This window comes from Eulemur rufifrons, chromosome 17 (genome assembly GCF_041146395.1).
Source record: "Eulemur rufifrons isolate Redbay chromosome 17, OSU_ERuf_1, whole genome shotgun sequence".
In the NCBI taxonomy this organism is placed as follows: domain Eukaryota; kingdom Metazoa; phylum Chordata; class Mammalia; order Primates; family Lemuridae; genus Eulemur; species Eulemur rufifrons.
The window spans coordinates 22,600,800-22,621,517 of NC_090999.1; the positions used below are offsets into that span (position 1 = coordinate 22,600,800).

Below are 20,718 nucleotides of genomic sequence, written 5' to 3' on the forward strand. Positions count from 1 at the left end.
GACAGGTACACTGAAGGCCCCAACTTCAGCATTTGTGTAACAAAAAATATTTGTAACCCCTACATTTTTTAATAAAATAAAAAGAAAACAAATAACCCAACGTAAAAATAATCAGCAAAAGATTTGAACAGGCACTTCATCAAAAAAGATATACAAATGGCAAATAATAGTCACTAGGAAAATGCAAATTAAAACCACAATGAGATACTACTGCATACCTATTATAATAGTTAAAATTAAAAAGACTAACCATACCAAGTGTTGGTGAAGGTGTAGAGGAACTGGAACATTCACACACTGCTGCTAGGAATGTAAAATGATGTAACTACTTTGGAAAACAGTTTAACAGTCTCTTTAGAAAGTTAAACATATACATAACATATGATCCAGTCCATGCCTAGATATTTGCCCAAGAGAAATGAAAGCTTATGTCTTTACAAAGACTTATAGATGAATGTTTATAGCAGCTTTATTTTTACTAGATTAAAAACTGGGAACAACCCAAATTTCCACCAAAAAATGAATGAATAGATAAGTTTTATGTTAGAAGAAAAGAAAAACTGCTCAACTCATGAAGATGTTTAAGTCACAATACCCTTTAATCCACAGGTTGGCTCCTCGGTCTCTGGAACTCTCCGCCTCTGTCTCCTGTAAATGATGTGTGGGTGGTACCCTTCCTCAGCCAGTGGATGCTGTTTCACAGGCTCAATGAAAAAGTCTCCGTGTGGTAGATGGAAAAATCCAGTCTGTAAAATATATTCAATAAGAAGGTTAGTTGAATCAACTCCATCTATACAAAAAAAATTAGTAAAGTGAAAAATTATATAGATCATGATGATCTCTGAAACTCTGAAGACCAGTGTTCTCATAGGCTGACATTTGCTCTCACAGAAGAGCTACACACAAATAATTTAATGAAATATCTTTATAGTCATGGTTATGAAATGTTTTGGGGTCATGGATCCCTTTGTGACTCTAATGAAAAAAGTGCACATATACCCATGTGTCCAAAATGTAGCCTACAATGTTCCAGGTTCACAGATTCCTCTACAGCCTTGCTGGATATCTGTGGATCTCAAATTAAGAGCCAGTACTTCCTGGCTGCCCTATTATCGTGTGGGTAACTGTGCCCCACACTCCACTGACAACTCTTGGAATATTTACCGTATATGGGTATTTCAGCCACATGTTCGCACAACTTATTGACCGGAGTGTTTAATGCCATTCCTCACTCAAGAAAACCAAGAAACACAATGCTAAGTCCTTGATCTGAGGCTGAGTTTCAGGGGTCTGCAGTGAAAGGCCCTCTGTCAGTTTCTAGGGAAAAGGGGCATTGTTATTTCACGGAGATGGGAATCAGTGATATTATGGAGAACTCTGGTCGATCAGAAATTCCTTTTAGAGATCAGATCTAGAAATGGTATAACCTATAACTTTCTTGTCCTTTTAGAAAAATTTCTTAGTGCCCATTTGAGGCACTTGGATGGATTTGACTCTCAGGATCGCAACTCTTTATCTACAAAACGAAGGGCCTAACCTAGTCAGCCTGCTTGCAGTATCACATTGGAGGGACTGGGGGCTCAGACACTGGAATTCAACTCATTTCAAGTTACAATTGGTCTTCCACTCATTAGCCCTGAGACCTTAGGCAAATTACTTGCTCAGTTTCACATTTCTCAGCTGAAAAATGGGATAAACAAGACTTGCTATGAAGAGCAAAGGAGTTAATATATGCAAAGCTCTTAGCAAAGGGCCTGGGTCATAACCTTACCAGGCTCTTTCCAGACCTCTGATTTTATGTCATTGCATTGTGTTAGGGACTCCAGAGTCAATCTAGCAGTTCAGTGAATGTTGAGTTTTCAAAATTAAACCTGGAAACATTGGAGGCTTAGGGAAACTGCAAAAGGTTTCCAAAGTTCCAGCTCCCCTCACCACAGCTCAGCAATCCAAGGCTGCTCTGCTCTGCAGATGAGTCTGAAGACTTGCAGAGCAGCCCCCACAGTTAGGAGGCCAGAGGGGCTCTAGCCAAGAAAGAGGCTGCTTTCTATTGAACAGCTCTGGACTTGCGTGTCTTTCCAAAATGTTTGCTTCATCGTAGCTAGTGTATAACCTGATCTTAACGTAAATTTCACAATTGGTTTTCTATTTTGATTGTTGACTTTAAAATATCTTTAATTACAAGGACAATAGGAAAAAAGATCACTTTTCTGAGAGTCATAAGCATAGCTGTGTGCCCCTAAATGGGTCTGCAACTTTTGAGCCACAACGTGGTCATCCGTAAAAGGGGGCATTGCCTACTACCTCCTAGGGCTGTTAGGAGAATCAGATGTGACAAAGCTTACAAAAGTGCTATGCAAACTGCTTTACAAACGCAGAGGGGTAATACCCACTGCAATAGTGGTCACATCTGATATAATTTGCTTTTGTGCCTGCATTTCTTAGGAGATAGGACATTTTTTCCTCCATATCTTTCTCTGAGGAAAACCTCTGGGACAGGAAGAACTGAAAGGCTCAGAGAGAGGTGTTAAATAATTGCAGTAAAATAGCTGGAAACAGACTCCGTGCAATGCTCAGATTTGTTTCCATTTCTTCTCTGAGTCAGAGACCAGGTGCGAGAGGAGAGCGTGAGCCTGTTGCTCATGAAGCTCATTTCTTCCATGGAAATGAAGCAGAAGTCCAGGACTCTCCAGGGATGGCTAGACCTAGGGGCCCTTTGTGCAACAGCTATCAACCCCACACTGATGTCCTTGAAGGAAAAAAACAACAGAAGCCACCACCAAGAAGAAGGATTTAATGGTATTTCTTCAGCCTCAAATTTTGGACCCAAATGAAACAGATGGAACTCCACTTGAGAACATAATACCTAGTTTACGAGCAACACAAATGAGAATGCCTGAGAGCCAAACAAGCCTTTTCCTAAAGGCTTACTCTGCTTGCATCCCCCAGCAAGGTGGGCCTTGCCAGGGTGCACACGGCAATCTCCCATTCAGCTTCAGAATTTCTCAGAAGCTGGATGGAGACCTAGGAGAGCGAGTGACTCACCACCTAGAGGGCAAGCGGAGGACCTGTTCACATGCTAGTCAGGCTGCTGGCCCCAGGGGCCTGTGTGTGCGTCATGGGGAAGGGAACAGATAGGAAAAGGGGTGAAGAGACATTGGCCGACTGTGGGGAGAGTGAGGTGGGGGGTTTCCTAGCTGAGTTCTGCACCTCCTCTCTCCCCCAACACATAAACACGGAGCTTTGTGCATCTGGTACACATGTGGCCCTGGTTTACTGCTCTCTTCTTGTCTAACCACAGCCAGGTCATGCTGAAAGAAATTATCCACAGTTTGCTTTCCAAAGGAAGAGCTGGCCCCACTCTTTCCCTGAAGCTAATTGCTCAAAAGAATCACCTTCCTCTGTGCTGGTTCTTGAACCAAAGCAAGCACTCTCGATTTCAGTCTTCTCTGCAACCTGCTCACTTCTCTTACACCTTTAAAGGAGAATGGAAATGGAATTGAGGAAAAAGCATCCAATTTAGTGAGGGCTTGTACTAGGCATTCCAAGAACCTGGGCAGAATGAGGCCCAGGCTGAAGCTCGAAGAGAAGCCATTTCCCCTTTATCTCCCCTGTCAAGTACTCTTCTCCTGGCATCCAGCAGTCTCGGCACACTGCTGACTCTCTTGTGGAAGTAAGTTCACCTGCTTGTTTTAACTAAGTTATAAATATCTGTGAATGCTTCCCAAGGATATCTTCTAAAAATTATTTTCAATAAACTTTATCTTTTATTGCTTCTCAGCCTTTTGGCTAAGATCGAGTGTAAATAAACTTCATTTTGAAGTATTACAAATATGCAGAGAGATATGCAAATCATAACTATAAATCCCCATAAATCTTTCATAAAAAGGAACACCCAGATGCAGAAATAGAACATTACTAGCAGACAAGAGACTCCCTTTTCCCACTCCCAGTCAGTAACATCCCCCAAGGGTAACCACAATCGTGATTTCTAACACTCATAAGTTTTAAGCCTATCCTTAATTCTTTATGGGAAGAATTATTTGACACACACGCAAACACAAAATGTCTAGTAGTTCATTTCAAGGGTTAGGGACTGGCCAATGGAAAAGATTTTGCTAAGGTGGGTGGATTTCCCAAGACCTGTTAAATCAGACTCTTGACATTAATTCAGTAGGATACGGCAAGCACAGGCAGTAGGACAAAGACAAAGGGCTTAGATGCCTTGGTGTGAGTTGGGTGGCATTGAACCTCCACTGCTCTCTGCTGAGCGAGTGTGGGGAAGGGCAGTCACACCCTTCAGAACAGTCTCAAACTGAGAGTAGTTTACCCACAACCTCTCCTGCCTCCTCCTCAACTTGCATCAAAGTATTAGTTATCTTAATATATGTGACAATATGCTTCAGTTAGTGACAGTGATTTGGGATCTAGTGGGAAAATGGTAGCATCTTCCAAAGAATTTGTAAATAGAATGCTCTAGAGTCACAGAGCCCAGAGTTCTTGAAGAGTCACCTACCCTGTGCTATTGTGCCTTCAGGAGTACCACAGGTAAAGCCTAGCAGCCTCAAGGGAGAGCCAATGATATGTAAAAGGCATGCGAATGGCGCCCCTTGTTGTTGTGCAATGGAACAGTGCTTCCAAAACTCACCCTGCTCTGGAAATTTCTTTTCATTTGAAAATCTCAGAAGTTATCAGATCAACTTGTTTATTCACATAGTGACAAAGACAACATAATGAACAAATTCTGAAATCAGGAACAGAAAAAAATAGTTTGGGATCAAAAGTTACCAAGATATCCAATTATAGTGCGTGGAGCATTGGGAAGATACCACCTAATCCCCATCACATAGATGGGAGAGGGGATAAAATACCACCCCCAAACCCCCCTCACACAGTATCAGTCTGCATCAGTGGACAGGTCAGTCCTGTGCTAGGAGCTCTAAGAAAGGTACTGACCCCTGCCCTCAAGGTTTACAACACAGCCAAGAAGACAAGGCTGATATTCAGTAAACAGTAGGAAAGGGAACACCAAAGCCTCGGTGTCCTCATGTTGGAAAAGTGTTCACACAGCCCAAGAGACCAGCCCAGAGGCTCTGGAGCATTGGGCCTCGAGCCCAGACCTGGAGTCCTGTATCATGAGTCCCTTTCCCACTGCACACAGCACCCACTGGGGTGACACTTCCATAGTGACTACTTCCATAGAAGTCACTTAGTGTCATTTCCATAGGTGCTGCTGATTCTAGTGCTGTGGTTCACAGAGGCCAGTGAGGGCAGATGCTTTCCAAGAGAAAAGACAAGATTGAACTTCTATAGCTTCCAAAACACTTGTCACAGTCCTAAGGCCGTGAGAGGCTCCCAGAATTATTATTAATAACTTTCTTCTTGCTGGTTTGCAAGAGACAGACAATTTGTTCTCATTTCGCATGTAGCCAGGATCGTAAGTCAGTAGAAAGTAGAAGTCAAGAGATTATAGAAGCTTCAGAATAAAGAGAAGCAGGGGTGCAATCACTGGGAAGGCTCCCTCTGTGTGTCCCACCATCTGCTGTGATGCCAAGAGCTCCCTGCCTGGCCTCTGTGGAGCCAAAGAGGAGAGTGACTGGTAATGTCATCAGTTCATAAAGATGTTACATATGAGTCTTGGTAGTCCCAGTAACTTATGTGATTTGGGGAAATATGGGCTCAAGGCAGGAAGGCATCCGGTGCATCCACCTGGTGGTTGCCATGTGCCAGGCAGGTGTTAGGGATATAACACCTGGTCTCTCTGTCCTGAAACAGTGCTGCCCAGTGAAACTCTCTGTGATGATGACTGTCCAATTTGGTAGCCACTAGCCCCGGGTGGCTATGGAGCACTTAAAATGTGGCTAATGTAACAGAGGAACTGAATTTTTAATATGATTCAAATTTAATTATTATTTTAAATTTAAACAGCCATAGGTAATTAGGGGCTCCAGTATTGGATGACTTATTTCTAGAAACTGGCCCACTAGGGAAGGAGAGAGATTCATAAGCATATTCACCAAATTCAGATCAAGAGCGAATTTGCCTTAAAAGAAAACAAAGTGCAAAAATATGACTTATTTCACTACAGCAGTTTGGTTTTCATGAATAAATCGGGAGCCAGATCAAGAACACCAATGTACTATACACAGACCTCAGGGAATCCACAGAAGAGACTAGATATAAAAAATGCAACATTCACCAAAATTAAAATGAATCACTGGGAATAAATGTAACAGGACAAGGCTGTCCTGAGGCCAGAACGGAGGGGGCGCAGATATCCCAGCGGGAGCCTGGGACTGGTGCTGTGATCACACGGAATTAGAAGCTCAGCCTTATTTATAGAGGGAGTTGTCCCAGGAGTCCTGGAATATCAACCTACATGTCCTCACCCCCCTCAGAGGCTCTTTGAAGGAGCCTGATGCAACCCTAATATACAAACACCACACCCAACTCTCTAGCTGGCCGTTTAGAATCCACATGGCAGAAAAAAACATCCATTCATTGGAAAATGGACAAAAGAAGACAAGATCAAAAAGTTATGACAGGGTTTAACAGAAACAGCATGAGCTGTGTGATCTCGGTCAAGTTACTTATCACACTGAGCCCCAGTTTTCTCATCTGTAAGATGGGGCAAAATCTATCTTAACTTGTGGGGTTGAGACTATCAGAGACACTGTACATAAAAGGCAGATGCCTTGGCACACAGTGGGTACTCAGTAATGCACAGCAGCTCATTTTATCATGGCATCACCCACAACAAACACTATATAAGGTGCTACTTCAAAGTAAGCACTCGAGTCCATCTGCTTGATTCCTCTCTTAGCTGCAAGTGACTCAACTTCTCTGGGCCTCAGTTTCCTTGTCTGATAAATATGATTAGTGACAGTAACTTATTAACTCACTTCTTAAAGGGTGTCATGTGGATTAAATGAGCTAGCATAAAGTGCTTGGATGAGTGCCAGCACATAGTAAGTACCTAATAAGTGTCAGCTATTAGCTATTATGATAGCCTAAGGGACATTGCCCCAGATGTCTGGACCAGAAGTTCAGGGCTTCTGTAGAAACTGACAAAGGCATATTTGTGAAAGCTACCACCTGCCACTCTGGTGAAACTCGTCCTTTGCTGTAACAGGCAGAGAGGTGCTGTCCACCCAGCCAGATGGGAGGAATGCCAGGGAGTGGAAATGATTATGAGCCATCTCTGGGCTGGAGGAAGGGGCCCACACTCTAACATAATGAACAAGAGCGTCAGCCCTTCAGCAGGGCGTGAAGTGAAGTTGATGGCAGGCAAGCAAGGGAGTGAGTTGTTCCCAGAGAAAAAATGGCAGCAGGTTTGCTGGAGAGAGGGGGATGTGTATCTGTACAAGGGGGTGAAGGGCTCCCACAAATGAAACCTAACATTTCCAGATGTCAGTATCTTTAAGATTCTGAGCAGAAGGAAGAAGGGTGAATTGTGAGCCCGTGGATATGGTGGGCAGGATCTGATGCAGAAGGTGGAGAGAAGGAAGCAAGAAGGAACTGCTATGGCTGTCAGGGGCACTGTCAGGCCCTGAGTGGATAGAGCCAGGAGGGGGGGCACCTCAAGCATGAGACACGCCCCAACCACACCCAAATCGCAGCCCAGGCTCAGACACTGGTGGGATAAGGAGGAGGCCGTATAAAGCTCCTCATAGTCTATACCCAAGATTCTTGGCAGGACCAATTCCAACACTTCCTCTCCTCACAGCCACAGAAGTAACTTTCTCCCGACCGTGAAGTCTGTGGGTCTCCCTAGTGAGCGGGGAGTAGATGAGGATCTTCTTTATTCTCTACAGAGAGGCCTGTCCTTAGTTAACACAAAGCAGCAACCGATACCACACTAACCAGGGGAAAACCAGTGGTGACTGAGCTATCTGGAAAACTCTGAAAGGAGACAGATTCTTTTTCTTCCTATTTGAGAGAGTCTGAGAGCTGGAAGCCATGGCCAGGGCCTCTACTCAAGCCTCCAGCACATCACAGGCATCTTCTCAGCCTGAGAGTTTGGTTTTCAGGGCATCTGTCAGGCAGAATTAAGCACAATTCCCAAACTGGGATTTCTTCAAATGAATTAGGGCTGAAATCTTCAACAGACTTAACTTCCAAGTCTTTAAATCAACCATGGATGCCAAGTCTCAGCCTCCTCTACTGGAAACAGAATCTGTAGCATAGTTTGTTTTCCTCTAGTGGAAAAGTCGGACTCTGCATACAGGCCAAGTTCAACACACAATTCCAGAGTTAACAAGCAGTGTAGCTTTGCACAAGTAATTTGGTCTCTCTGAGCCTCAGTCTCCTCATCTGTAAAATGGTGATGGCAAAATGTTTTTTGCTGACAAGTTATGGTGAGAACTGAATTAGGTAATACATGAAAATGACCCCAAACAATGCCTGGCCTTCAGTAAATGTTGCCATCTCTATGGATGTCCTCATGGTGATGGCATCTCAACCCTACCCTGTGACTCAATCAATCATTTCCTCATCTTGCGGTTTGGTTAACACTGTTTTTTATTTCTGGAAGTACTCAGTCTTGGGTTTTAGAAGAAAATCTCCTTACATAAAGGTAGAAAAGTTGCCTCTTAATGGCTTATCTTTATTTCTCACATGATAATACTTAGAACTGAGTGCATTTATTCCATTATAATTCCCAAGAGCTGTTCCCACAGATTCACTAACTATGGCTTTCCAGAAGAAAGAGTAAGTCACTGGTAGACAGCCATTCAGTCCAATAAAGTGGATCTTTAGAAATTAAAAGCACAACCACCAAAGAAAATGAAGTATTTAATGACCCACTAGTCCAGGGGTTCTCTAACTTTAATGTGCAAAAATATCACATAGAGAGCTTATTAAAAAAAAAAAAGCATATGTCCAGGAGCCTTGCCCAGAGATTCAGTAAGTCTAGTGTGATGCCCAGGAATCTGCAATTTAGCAAGCATCCTGAGGTTTCTGATATAGATAATCCACATTTCACATTTTGAAAAACACAGCACTTTTCCATCAGGTAATGCTTGACTGTTTTTATCTCTCCATCCCCCAACTGGCATAGCACTGAGGAAATGGGAAAATACTAATAATGGCTTCAATTAAACTCTTAGTTCACCTTAATCAAAAGAAGTTTCAACTATGACAATTATTGACTGCAGTTTGTGAAGAATATTTCCCTGAACTCAAGGTCCACAGAGAATGTCCATAACATATTGGCAGATCAGAGCAATCAAAGGTGCCAAAAATAAAAGTTAAAAGACATTCCAGTAACTAGGTACCCTAGTTGAATAAATGTTTCAGGTTTGAAATGTGAAATGAATGTGAAATCATTTCATGTCAAGAATAAAAAGAACAGTCTGAAAGAAGCTGACCTGACATACATGCTGAAGAACTCTATAGAACCCCTTCTCAAAAATGAAGAAAGGAATTTTTATGACGTCTCAAACTATGCATTCCTGGACACAACAACAAAATCAAGGAGCATCAGCTAAGAGACACTGTAGCAACCAAAAGTCTCCTCAGAACTTCTCTTGAATACTGTCCTCAGGAACAGGGAGGGGCCTCATAAATGGCCCCACCTGACAACACGGTCTTTACAGTCCTGTGCAAAAACAGGGGTGTCAGAGTTTTCGGGTCATTTCTGACTACTTCTCCTGCTCCCAAACATCTTCTATCAGAAGGGTTTCCTGCTTCTCAGAATTTCTGTCTTTTTTTTTTTTTTTTTGTCCTCTAAGCAGCAATCCATGTACCCACGTTTGCCATGTCTCACCAGAAAATGAGGTAGGTGTCCAACTAAAAGGAAGAAGTAAAAATTGCTAGCACATTGGAAGCCCAGGAAACGTGTTATTAGGGAGAACAATGGGAGAGAACCGGCTTCCAGAAGTGAAAGCACTTTCCCCATGGGAAGCAGAAAGCCACTGTGGCAGATTTAGCTATGACACAGCACTGATTTTTCAGGATGCCCCAGCAGGCCATCCTTTCCAAGCCACAAACCGTCCTCCCCTGTAAGGATACAAAGCCCTTCCTGGGACCCCCTCTTTTCTCACCCTCAACGGTGAGGCTCCCTGACGGGGAAGAGCTCCCACCCCTGGAGACAAGGCTGTGGCTGCGGCCACAAGGATGAATCTCCTCCTCACTGTGGCAGCGTGACATGCAGCACAGGAGGAATGTTTAATGATGACCTGGGGCAAAGGGGCTGCCACCTCTGATGGCTCAGTGATGGGCGGAGGCTAACCATGAGGAAATTTGACAGCATGTCGACTTCACTACGAGTGACAGCAGAGAAAGAGTAGCAAAATGAAGAGGAAGTCTGGAATGAGATGTTAAAGATATGAATGGAAACACTAACAAATATTAATATCCTCATATCTCTAAAGCAAAAAGACAAAGAATTGCCTTCCCTGGGGCTCTTTGTTTAAAGAATATGCTCACACTCAGTGTCTCCACTTTCTATGCCCCACTAACGTCACAGCTATGGCAGAATAAATCCATTTTAGTTATGCGTAATCCCACTCCACTCTCCAAGGAGAACAGGTCTGAGGAACTGTAGCATTTTTTGGCTGGGGGCAAACAAAATCTTCCTACTTAGTATAATAGTCTTTTATATCTTTGAAGACAACATTAAAATGGTAGGTGGAGGGGAGCTGAGAGAGTCCCAAATAATTGTGTTCAAGAAAGAAGAGAAAAAGGTGAGAGGCCCAGAGATAATCCAGGTGCAGAGAAAGGGACACCTTGGAGATGAAAGTGCTGGAAGGGGAAGGATGCATGGGGGCAGATACACCAACTGGCCGCTAAAGTGAAAGATGTACAGGAAGGAAATGGGGATGTGATCCTTGGAGCATGATAGGAAATATACAACATAAACTCCTTTATCTTTTTCACCTATGAACTCTTCAGGAAACCATCCACTGTTTTCTAGTACTTCAGTGTGACTAGAAATATTATGTCCTCCTTCAAGGATGGCACAGGGAGAAAAGAGACAAGAGTAGTTGACACAATACACACCAGGAACTCCCTTTGCTCTTTAAGTTGAAGGTAAGATCTCCTGCTCACCACAGGTAGGACAGACATGTGGGAAACTTCTCTGAGGAATGAGGGGAGGAGCCAACCTTTTCAGGAGCGGGATCAAAGGCTCAGCTGAGATTGAGATCCACTGAAAAGCCAGCCAAGGGAAGCGATGACAGCAAATGCAGAGGGAGCCGTGATCAGAAAAGGGATTGTTAAACTTTAAGCATTCGGAGTTTGGAAAGCAAAACTGGTGTGGCAGGCTGAATATGGTTCCTAAAAGCTGTCCGTCCACAACCTAATCCCTGGATTACTTTACATGGTAAAAGGGAGTGTGCAGATTAAGAATCTTGGGATGCGGAGGTGGCCCTGCACTGTCAGGGTTGATCAGTGTAACGGAAGGGCCCTTGTTAGAGGGAGGCAGGAGGATCAGAGTGAGTAGATGTACTGACAGAAGCCAGAGGTTACAGTGCTATGAGGAAGGGGCCAGAAGCCAAGGAACGCAGGCAGCCTCTAGAAAATCAAAAAGGCCAGACAACAGATTCTCCCCTGAAGCCTCCAGAAGGAAGGTAGCCCTGGCAACACTTGACTTGACTTTCGGCCTCCAGGACTGAAAGAGAGTAAAGCTGTGTTGTTTTAAGCCCTACATTTGTGGCAATGTGTTAAAGCAGCCCCAGGAAACTAACATACGTGGGGGGGTGGTCATGGGAACAGGTCACCAAGTGGATGCACTCGGGAAGTCAAGGGAAAGGAAGCCAGGAAGGCCAACGGTCCGAGACATTAGGGTGTCGGCTGTGACTCACAGTGTAAAGAGCATTTCACGTTGTGACTCCAGTACATACCCAGATAAATGTTTCAGGAAGCAATGCTTCTACCTTTTCCTATGTTGGAGGCATTCTGATATTAATATTTTCCATTTCGTGTTATTCTATCTGATTTATTTTAAATTCTGGCTCCAATACATAAAATTAATTTCACTTCCAAGTAACCAGCAGCCTGCACATTCAAAAACACTGATACAGTGCGGACAGCTTGGGCTTAGAGCTAAATCTGTATCTGCATTCTTACCCTGATTCTATGCTCTCTTCCTGTGAGAGCCTGGTTAAATTGGTTGATTGCTGAATCTCGGACTCTTCATATGAGAAGTGAGGAATATGTGTTTGATGCAGCTGTTAGTAAAAAACAAATGAAACATGAGGAAGCATCCCTCACAGTGCCTGACTCACAGCATTATTCCAGAAATGATACCAGCTCCTTACGAAATCGGAGAACCTTAGCACCGTGAGAGTCTTCCAGGGTTCCACTTTCAGCTGATACAGGAACTGCTTCCTCAGCTACACTCATCCACATCCACAAATGCACTTCCAGTGAGGAAAGACTATTTATCAAGGCATCCGCTGCTGCTAAACTGTTTTAATTATTAGAAACCTCTTCCCTTTATGGCATGAAAAATCTGTGTCCTCATAACTTCCACTCGTCACCTTAGTTCTGCTGCTGCAGCTATACCAGAATGTCTCTAATATTTTTAATACATAATATCTACTTAAATATATGGCATGGCATTTAACATTTAACATTTTTTTCTTTTATCTTTTCCAATTCTTAGTCCTCTTGATCTCCTTTTTGAAAGATTCTCTTGGCTTCATCTTCCAATATTTCTATTGATTTATTTTTAAATTTCATCAATCTTTTCTTTTTTACTTTTTCAGAGAGTTCTTCCTTGGTCTCTATTGTTCTTTTTCACAATATCCTCCTCTGGCTTTATGGACACAATATAGTAAAGAATATTTTTAAGGATATTAATTAAAATTTTTGAGGTTTGCTGGTTGGTTTGTTACATTCCTTTCTGCTTCCTGCATTATCTGATTTCTCCAGAGTCGATTTTTCCTGTTTATTGACCTTGCTCTGCTTCTTTCATGTTGGAGGTTTTCCTGAAATGTCTTGACATGCTTGCCTGTCTGTCCATATTTATGTAGGGGGTACAGAAAAGCTGGTTGGGCACTCTGTGTATGTATACAGGGCTTGTGACTGTTCAGGTGAGGATGTGGTGAGTACCTGATCTTTACCATCGGAGGATTTCCCACATGTCTGAATGTAAAGATCACGTTTCCTGGGTCATTTAATTCAGGCAGAGAGGAAAACTCTAGTCTGCTGCTTAAGACATAGACACCTGGAGAACATAATTCTGCCTGAGGTGGTGAGAGCAGAGAGTGATTCTATTTTGAGATCCACGCCTCCATCTTCTGTGCCTGGCATCGTATCTAACATCTTTAAGTCTCAAGCCCCTCTGGGGTTCCTGGGTCAAATCAACTTTCTTCGTGTCTATATCCACACTCCGAGCTGTGGCTTGCCTGGCCAAAGAACATGATTATTACTTGTCCCACTTCTCATCCTCTAGAATTGTGTCCAAATCTCCTATCCTAACATGGCTCCACTCTTGTTCTGGTATCGTTGGGAAGGAGAGGAAACATGTTGTTCCATCTGTCACCTTTGAAAACTTTTTGATGGTTTCAAGAACATTGAAAATAAAAATTACTAGATTAATTAGACATACTTTTAACAAATTTAAATAGACAATGAGAAACCTTCTCATCAATATCAAAGAGATTATAAAATTGAATTCAGTCTTTTTCAAACTTAGAAACATGTCTACTTCTATTTTAATTCACCACTTAAAAATGCTTATGCCTCAAATAATTCATAAAAGAGAAATGATAAATGACACAGAATATTAAAAAATCTCCAATAGAATAATTATACACTAAAACAATATACCATTCTTGTCAAAATTTAAACAGCACTAATAATTTACTCAATTCTGCAAAGTATGTGGTGAGTACTATGGAACATTTGAAGCACTCTGAATGACAGCTAAAATGTCCCCACATTTTTCAGTAACCTTAACCCTGTTCAGGGCAATGTTCTTGGAAATGAGTTTTCCTGATGCAAATGCCAACTTGTTTAACACTTAATCCATGATCCCCAAATTACTGATGAATAGTATTGTTAAGCAAAGCACAAAAGTATAATCAAAAAATCTGACCATAGCAAAAATATAAAGATAATGATTATTGTTTCTTTTATACTTTTTCTATAATTTCTAAATTTGCTACATTTGATGTTTCTCTCATAAACAAAAGAAACAGTTATTTTAAAAACATTTTCCAGTGGTTATCTCTCTGTGACACACTTAATTTCGTAAGATTAAAATACAGTACTTTGAATCTCTTTCAGATGACGGGATTAAATATTCACTGTCTTGGGTATCGTTGATTTTAAGTTTAGATAAAATAGGAAACGCTACACTTATTTTTGCTACAGGTCATTACAATAAGCTGTCTTCAGTTGTTTTATCTATATCCCACCTAAGTCTACAAATCTAAATTTACATCTGAAGATGTCTACAAACATCTTCCTGTACAGAAGAATTCCAAGTAGTTTATATAAATACTTTTCCCTCCAGGAGGTGAAACGTTAACTCCCCCAACCCTAACTCTGACTTTCCTCTAGGCTATGTTTAGTGACCTGGTTCCATGGAATACAGAAAAATTAGCTGGGTGTGGTGGCGTGCATGTGTAGTCCCAGCTACTTAGGAGGCTGAGGAAGGAGGATCACTTAAGCCCAGGAGTTTGAGGTTGCTGTGAGGTAGGCTGTCACCACGCCCACTTTAGCCCAGGCAACAGAGCAAGACTCTGTCTCAAAAAAAAAAAAAAAGCAAGGAAAAAATTTCTTTTACAATGGAGAAGCATGGCAGACACTACCTCAACCAGGTGATCCAGGGTAGCATCATAGTGGTAAGCTATATTGATACATGTGCCCTTGATATGACATGATGAAAATGGCATTTTACCACTGTTGTGTTCTTCAAAACCCATAACCTCAGTCTAACCATGAGAAAAGCATTAGACAAACCAGATTTAGGAGCATTCTACAAAATACCTAACCAGTGCTCCTCCAATTGCCAAGGTCATCAGAACCAAAGAATGTCTACAAAATTTTCATAGCCCAGTGGAGGCTAAGGAGACATGACAACTAAATGTAATGTGATACCCTGGATAAGATCCTGGAACAGAAAACTGACATCAGGAAAAAACTAGTGAACCCTAGATAAAGTGTATAATTTAGTTAACAAAAATGAACCAATGTTGGTTTCTTAGTTTTGACTAATATAACTTAATATCATACGATGTTAACAATAGGGGAAACTGAGTACCAAGTATACAACTTTCTGTACTATATTTGCAGCTTTTCTGTAAATCTGAAACTGGTCTAAAATAAAAAGTACAAAAAACTCGTTCATTCTTTTATTAGTATTAAAATTGATGGGAAGTTGATCCCAATTAAAATCTGGAAACAAAAATTTTTAATTCTTCCATCGTAAAACCGTGAAATTACTCTATCCATCTGGCCATGTCATAATATCACGGTCAGGCAGACACTGGGAAAGTGAGGACTGTGTCTGTCTTTCTGGACAATATGCATTGAGAGCCTCAGAAATACATACTTTTGACCCAAAACTCCACTTGTAAAATTATTTCTGAAAGAACTGATCCAAAATAAGGAAGTCAGTTTGTGTACAAAGATAGCCAGCACTGTAATATTTATAATGATGAATAACAGGAAACAACCTAAATGACCAACAATAATAGACCAGGAAACAAACTGCGTGCATAACATCTACACAATGGGATGTTACGCATCAAATAAAAAATGTGATACGTTTTTAATGATATACAAGAAATGTTCATTTTAAGAGAGTAAATGAAAGAAACAAAATTGTATGTTCTATGTGAATCCAACATTGTAGAAATATATAGAAAACATAGGAAAGAAATATATATATTTTAATATTAATCATAGTCATTCCTGAATGGGATAATGGTTATTTTCTCTTTTATACTTCCACCGAAAATTACAAACTTGCCACATTAGATACATATTTCTCTTATAATAAAAATAAAGTTATTTTAAACACCTTTGCTAGTTCTTTTCTTTGCATGATTAGATTGAAAATAATTTTTATTTTCCTCTTTGTGCCTTTCTGTATTTTTCAAATCTTTATATTATTAGCATGTGTTATTTTTATAGTCAAATAGAATGTATTAAAATGTTTTATTATGCTTCTGTAAATTCAGTGATTTAAGTGGTAATATATGTTTTAGCTACAAGAAATTTTTAAGGATACTAAATGATATACACAGACAGGATGTTTTAGGGATATTCGTTTGTTTAGAAAACATGATTTTAATTGAAGTACTTTTTAAAAAACATTCTGTTCCTAATATCCAGTCATCAGTTTTTCTAATGACAGTGCTAATTAGAGGTGCCCAGGTGAAGCAGCCGGCAGCAGGGAAGAGGAGGGTGTATGGGCGAGAGAACAGGAGGGGAAGGAAGAAAGAGAGAAAGGAAACTACACCAGAAGAGAAGAGAAGGAAAAAGAGAAATGAACAGAAAACATGAGAAAGGTGAGAGAGGAAAAGACACAACAGGAGCAAGGAAAAAAAGGTGAGAAAGGAAGAATGAACATACTTCTTTCAAATCTATGAAGTAGGAAGTTGGAAATCATATGAAATAAACTCACTAATAGTACAGGATAAGAGAGGATCATAATCAGTAAATAAACCAAGAGGGTTAGATCAGTCACCTATTTTATTCAAAAATTTTTAAGGCTGTAAAAAAAAATGGCCTGGGAAAGCAGCCACTGACACATGCTGTTGATAGACAGGAGCCGGCAAGGGCACAGTGCTGCCTGCGAGAGGTCACTCGGGAGGGGAGACCTCCACATTGTCCAAGTGGGCCGTGCTGCTCACTGATGCTGCTGCAGGTCTCCCCTTCCAGCGCCACTTCCCTTATGCAGCTGCTCACGTGTCTACTTTACGGCAGACATGTAATTTGTGAAAAGCACATCTCTAAAGCCAGAGGGGTGATGTTTAATACATCTGCTAGCTACAGAGAAATAATAACACCAGTAAGCTTTTAGAGGCTTAGGGGTTATCAAAATCACTATTTCAAAAGCCCTTTTAAATTATAAAATTCTTACTGTTTTATATGTTTGATTTGCCAGAATATTAGTTTCCAATCATATTGAAATCATGCAGCAGAATTGTATTTTGTATGCTTTATAATTTTAGGTACATGAAAATACAATATGTAATTACTGTACAGAACATATTCATGTTCATTTCATAGGGCATATAGTTTCATTTTATTATTTTAAATAATTTAAAAGGTTTTTAACGGGCATGCCTTTTCTTTTATAGCACATTGTGGGTTTTAGCTGTAATTTATTTTGTCCAAATGGTCTCTGTGGGCAAGTAGGATTCCACTTATTACCACGCTCAGGAACATTTAGTGGCATGATAAGAAACTACTTGAACTGTTCTATACTAAACTGCATATTGTTAAATGGAGACAACTAGAATATAAGACAACAAATGTGTGTGGGCAGAATAACGGCCCTGCAAAGGTATCCATGCCCTAATGCCCAGAACCTGTGACTGTGTTAGATTATGTGGCAAAGAGAAATTAAGGTTGTAGATGGAATTAAAGTTGCTAATCAGCTCACCTTGAAATAGGAAGATTAGCCTCAATTATCCAGGTAGGCCTGAGATAATCAAAAGGATCCTTATGAGTGGAAAAGGGAGGCAGAACAGAGAGAACCAGAGAAATGGCAATGTGATAAAGACTTGGTCCGATGTTGCTGGCTCTGAAGAGGGAGAAATGGGGCCATGGGCTGTGGAATGCAGTGACCTCTAGAAGCTGGAAAGGCCACGGTTTATCCCCAAGAGTCTCCAGCAGGAATGCAGCTCTGCCAACACTTTGATTTTGACTCACTGAGACCCACTTCAAACTACTGACTTCCAGAACTGTAGGGTAATAAATGTGGGTTGTTTTAAACCACACAGCTTTTGGTAATTTGTTAAAACAGCAATAAGAAAACAATATAATATGGTTCCATACATCACATGCAAAAGGTGGGACAGTGCCAACCAGAACTGGGTCACCAGCTCTTAATAAAAAAAATCCCTTAATCTAGACAAAAGCTATTATCATACCCTGGGATGGAGGGAAGGGTCTAACTCGCTACTGGGTCCAGACTAAAGCCTTTAAAAGAACTTAAAATGAGGCCATTTTATTCACTTTAAGCCAGTTACAAACAGTGATGCTGTGAGCTCAGCTCAGCCCCAAGAGTTTTGCCAAAATCAGCACAGTAACTACTTGGAAGAAAATGCCCAGTTTGTTAAGATAGAAACACAGTTCTTTTTCTAATGGGAAGAAAAATTAGAACTAGAAAGCATGAAGATATTCAGTTGATTTTGGACACTTAGGTGGAATGTAAGGAGTGAAAAGGAATGACCAAAAGGAAACTTGTAGAGCAATCAGGAGAGGCATTGTACCCTGGCACAAGACCCTACCCAAGTCACTGATTTTTTGGCCCTTAAGATTTGTAGTGAAACAATGGAAATTATAACCTGCTCTGCCTTCCTCCCATGGGTATAGTGAAAGGCAAATAAAACTATATACATGAATCTACCGGTAATTATGTGTGTATTATCCCTCTATCATTTTCAACTTACTAATCACAATAAATTGATTACAAATCACAATTATGCTCTATTAATAGTTTTCTTTCAAATAATCTCATGCCTAGGGATGGTGGTTGGTGGCTTTTTTATAACATGATGTTCCATCTGACAAAGTCTCATCCATGGACAGCATGAGCTCATAGTTTTACACATGTCTTCATTCCAAAGGTTCCAAAGAGATCTTCCCAGAACAGTCTGATGATCTCAAGGGCATTAAAGAGGAAATGGCCTCATGTGATGGGCGGTTGCTTCCAATTTTGAAGTGAGTATAGGAAAACTTGAAATCTGTGGGGAGCAAGAGATCCCATTTGGATCAAGTTTCAACCTTTCAGGAGCCTACTGGGAAATAGTGGGGACATGCTCTATCTTTTCTCACCATTTATTAATTTGTAACTGGTATGAAGTTTGGAGGTCAGGGAGGAATCTTCGAATGCCTGTGAATCAGCTTGTCCAAGGATATAGTAGGAACTCCAAATAAGTCCAGCTCTCATCAATTATATGTCCATAGCTTTATCTGAGGGTTGTGTGGCAAAGTACAAATGTTTTTCAAACACATCTAAAATAAAAATTCAGAAAAATTCAGGGGTCTTGGCAGAGAGTTAGCTTTGCTTTAGGCCCAGGAGGGGATGATTGAAACGGTGTTATTTCAAGTTCCCTGCCTTCAAATTCTGCCCTCATGCACATGTACACATGCACACGCACACATGCACACGCACACATGCACACTTCTGATATCACTTTCTAGAAAGTCCTTCCCTGACCACACAACTAAAAGTGTACTCAGTTCCCACCCCGCCACTCCCTCTCCTCCTCGCTGCCTTTATTCTTCTTCAGGGGACTTTTTACATACACATAGGCATATATTTTTACAAGTTTGATCTTGGCTAATGTCACACACTATACTAGAATATCAGTTTCATGATGGGTGAGGTTTTCCTCTATTTTATTCAACACTATATCTGTATTGCTTAGAATACTGCCCAACACTTGGTAGGCACTAAACACATATCTGTTTAGTGATGACTGTTGAATAAATGATGTTGAAAATCCATAATTAGATCTTTACTCCTTTGGCTTAAAGTAAAAAAAGGATGCTGTCTTCTGAAAAAATAATTACAATGACCTTGGAAGAAGTACCATGGTAAGTTTTTCAATCTGTGTGAATGAGTGGGTCATAGTCCTTGCCTAGGAGCAGATCTTGAAAAACCAAAGAAAAACAAGGTCAGAGCCTCAGTGGTCAAGTGAAGAGGCATTCACCAAGGCGTTGATGGTCCCACTCTGAATGATGTTTTTCTTCTTTTTTGTTTTCTTAGGTAGTCTAAATTTCCTAAAATCATTAGTTTTGTATTATTAAAAAGAAATATCCATCCAGGAAAAGTAGGTACAGAGTTTGTTTAGAAGGCACAGAGTTTCAGTTGTGTAAGATGGAAAGAGTTCTGTGGATGGATGGTGATCATGGTAGCACACCCATGTCTATACACTTATGTCACTGAATTGAACATGTGAAAATGGTTAAGATGATAAATTTTACAGCATGTGTACTGTAGCACAATATTAAATACCACTGTCCTTAAAATAACACTGTGTAATAAAGTGATGTTGCATACTAGATGTCCTTTCAATAAGTAAATTCTGTGAAGTTTTAATTCTAGACTCTCAAGAGCAGTTTCCTCGCATAAGAGCTACCATAAGTAATTCATCCAGACCAGAGATGGCAGAAACATGTACACACGTTGCCACCCGCCTCACCCACATGGCCCCAATTCTGTGCTCACAGCAGACATTGCCACTTATTCTGGGCATTCTCACCCTACAGCTTCGACCCACCTCACAGTCCCTGTCAACAAGCAGTCCAGACATCTTCTACCAGTGAATCCAACTTGGCAATGTGAGATGAAACTAATTCACCATTGTGATCCAGCCATAGCTCCTCCTAAGGTGGTGTATTACTCACTGGAAGAAATCTAGGAGGTTGGGTGACTGAGCAAAAATAATGCCAGAATTAAAAAGAAAAAAAAAAGTTGAGGAAAAGAGATGAAGAGAGTTTCCATACATGCCTGTATACATACATAATAAAGCATGTGCCTGTATGAAAAATGAAATCCTTCCTTTCCAGGGCTCTTGCAAAGGAGGC

General features: G+C 40.9%; 1 protein-coding gene across 1 annotated transcript in view; it reads right to left on the reverse strand.

The window, feature by feature from the left end:
* Positions 1-581: 581 nt before the first annotated feature.
* Positions 582-20,718, reverse strand: part of ADAMTS12 (ADAM metallopeptidase with thrombospondin type 1 motif 12) — a 91,653-nt gene continuing 71,516 nt past the window's right edge. Inside the window, exon 3 of the mRNA XM_069492358.1 lies at positions 582-746. Within this exon, the coding sequence (XP_069348459.1) occupies positions 582-746 (165 nt within the window). The remainder of the gene's footprint in view (positions 747-20,718) is intronic.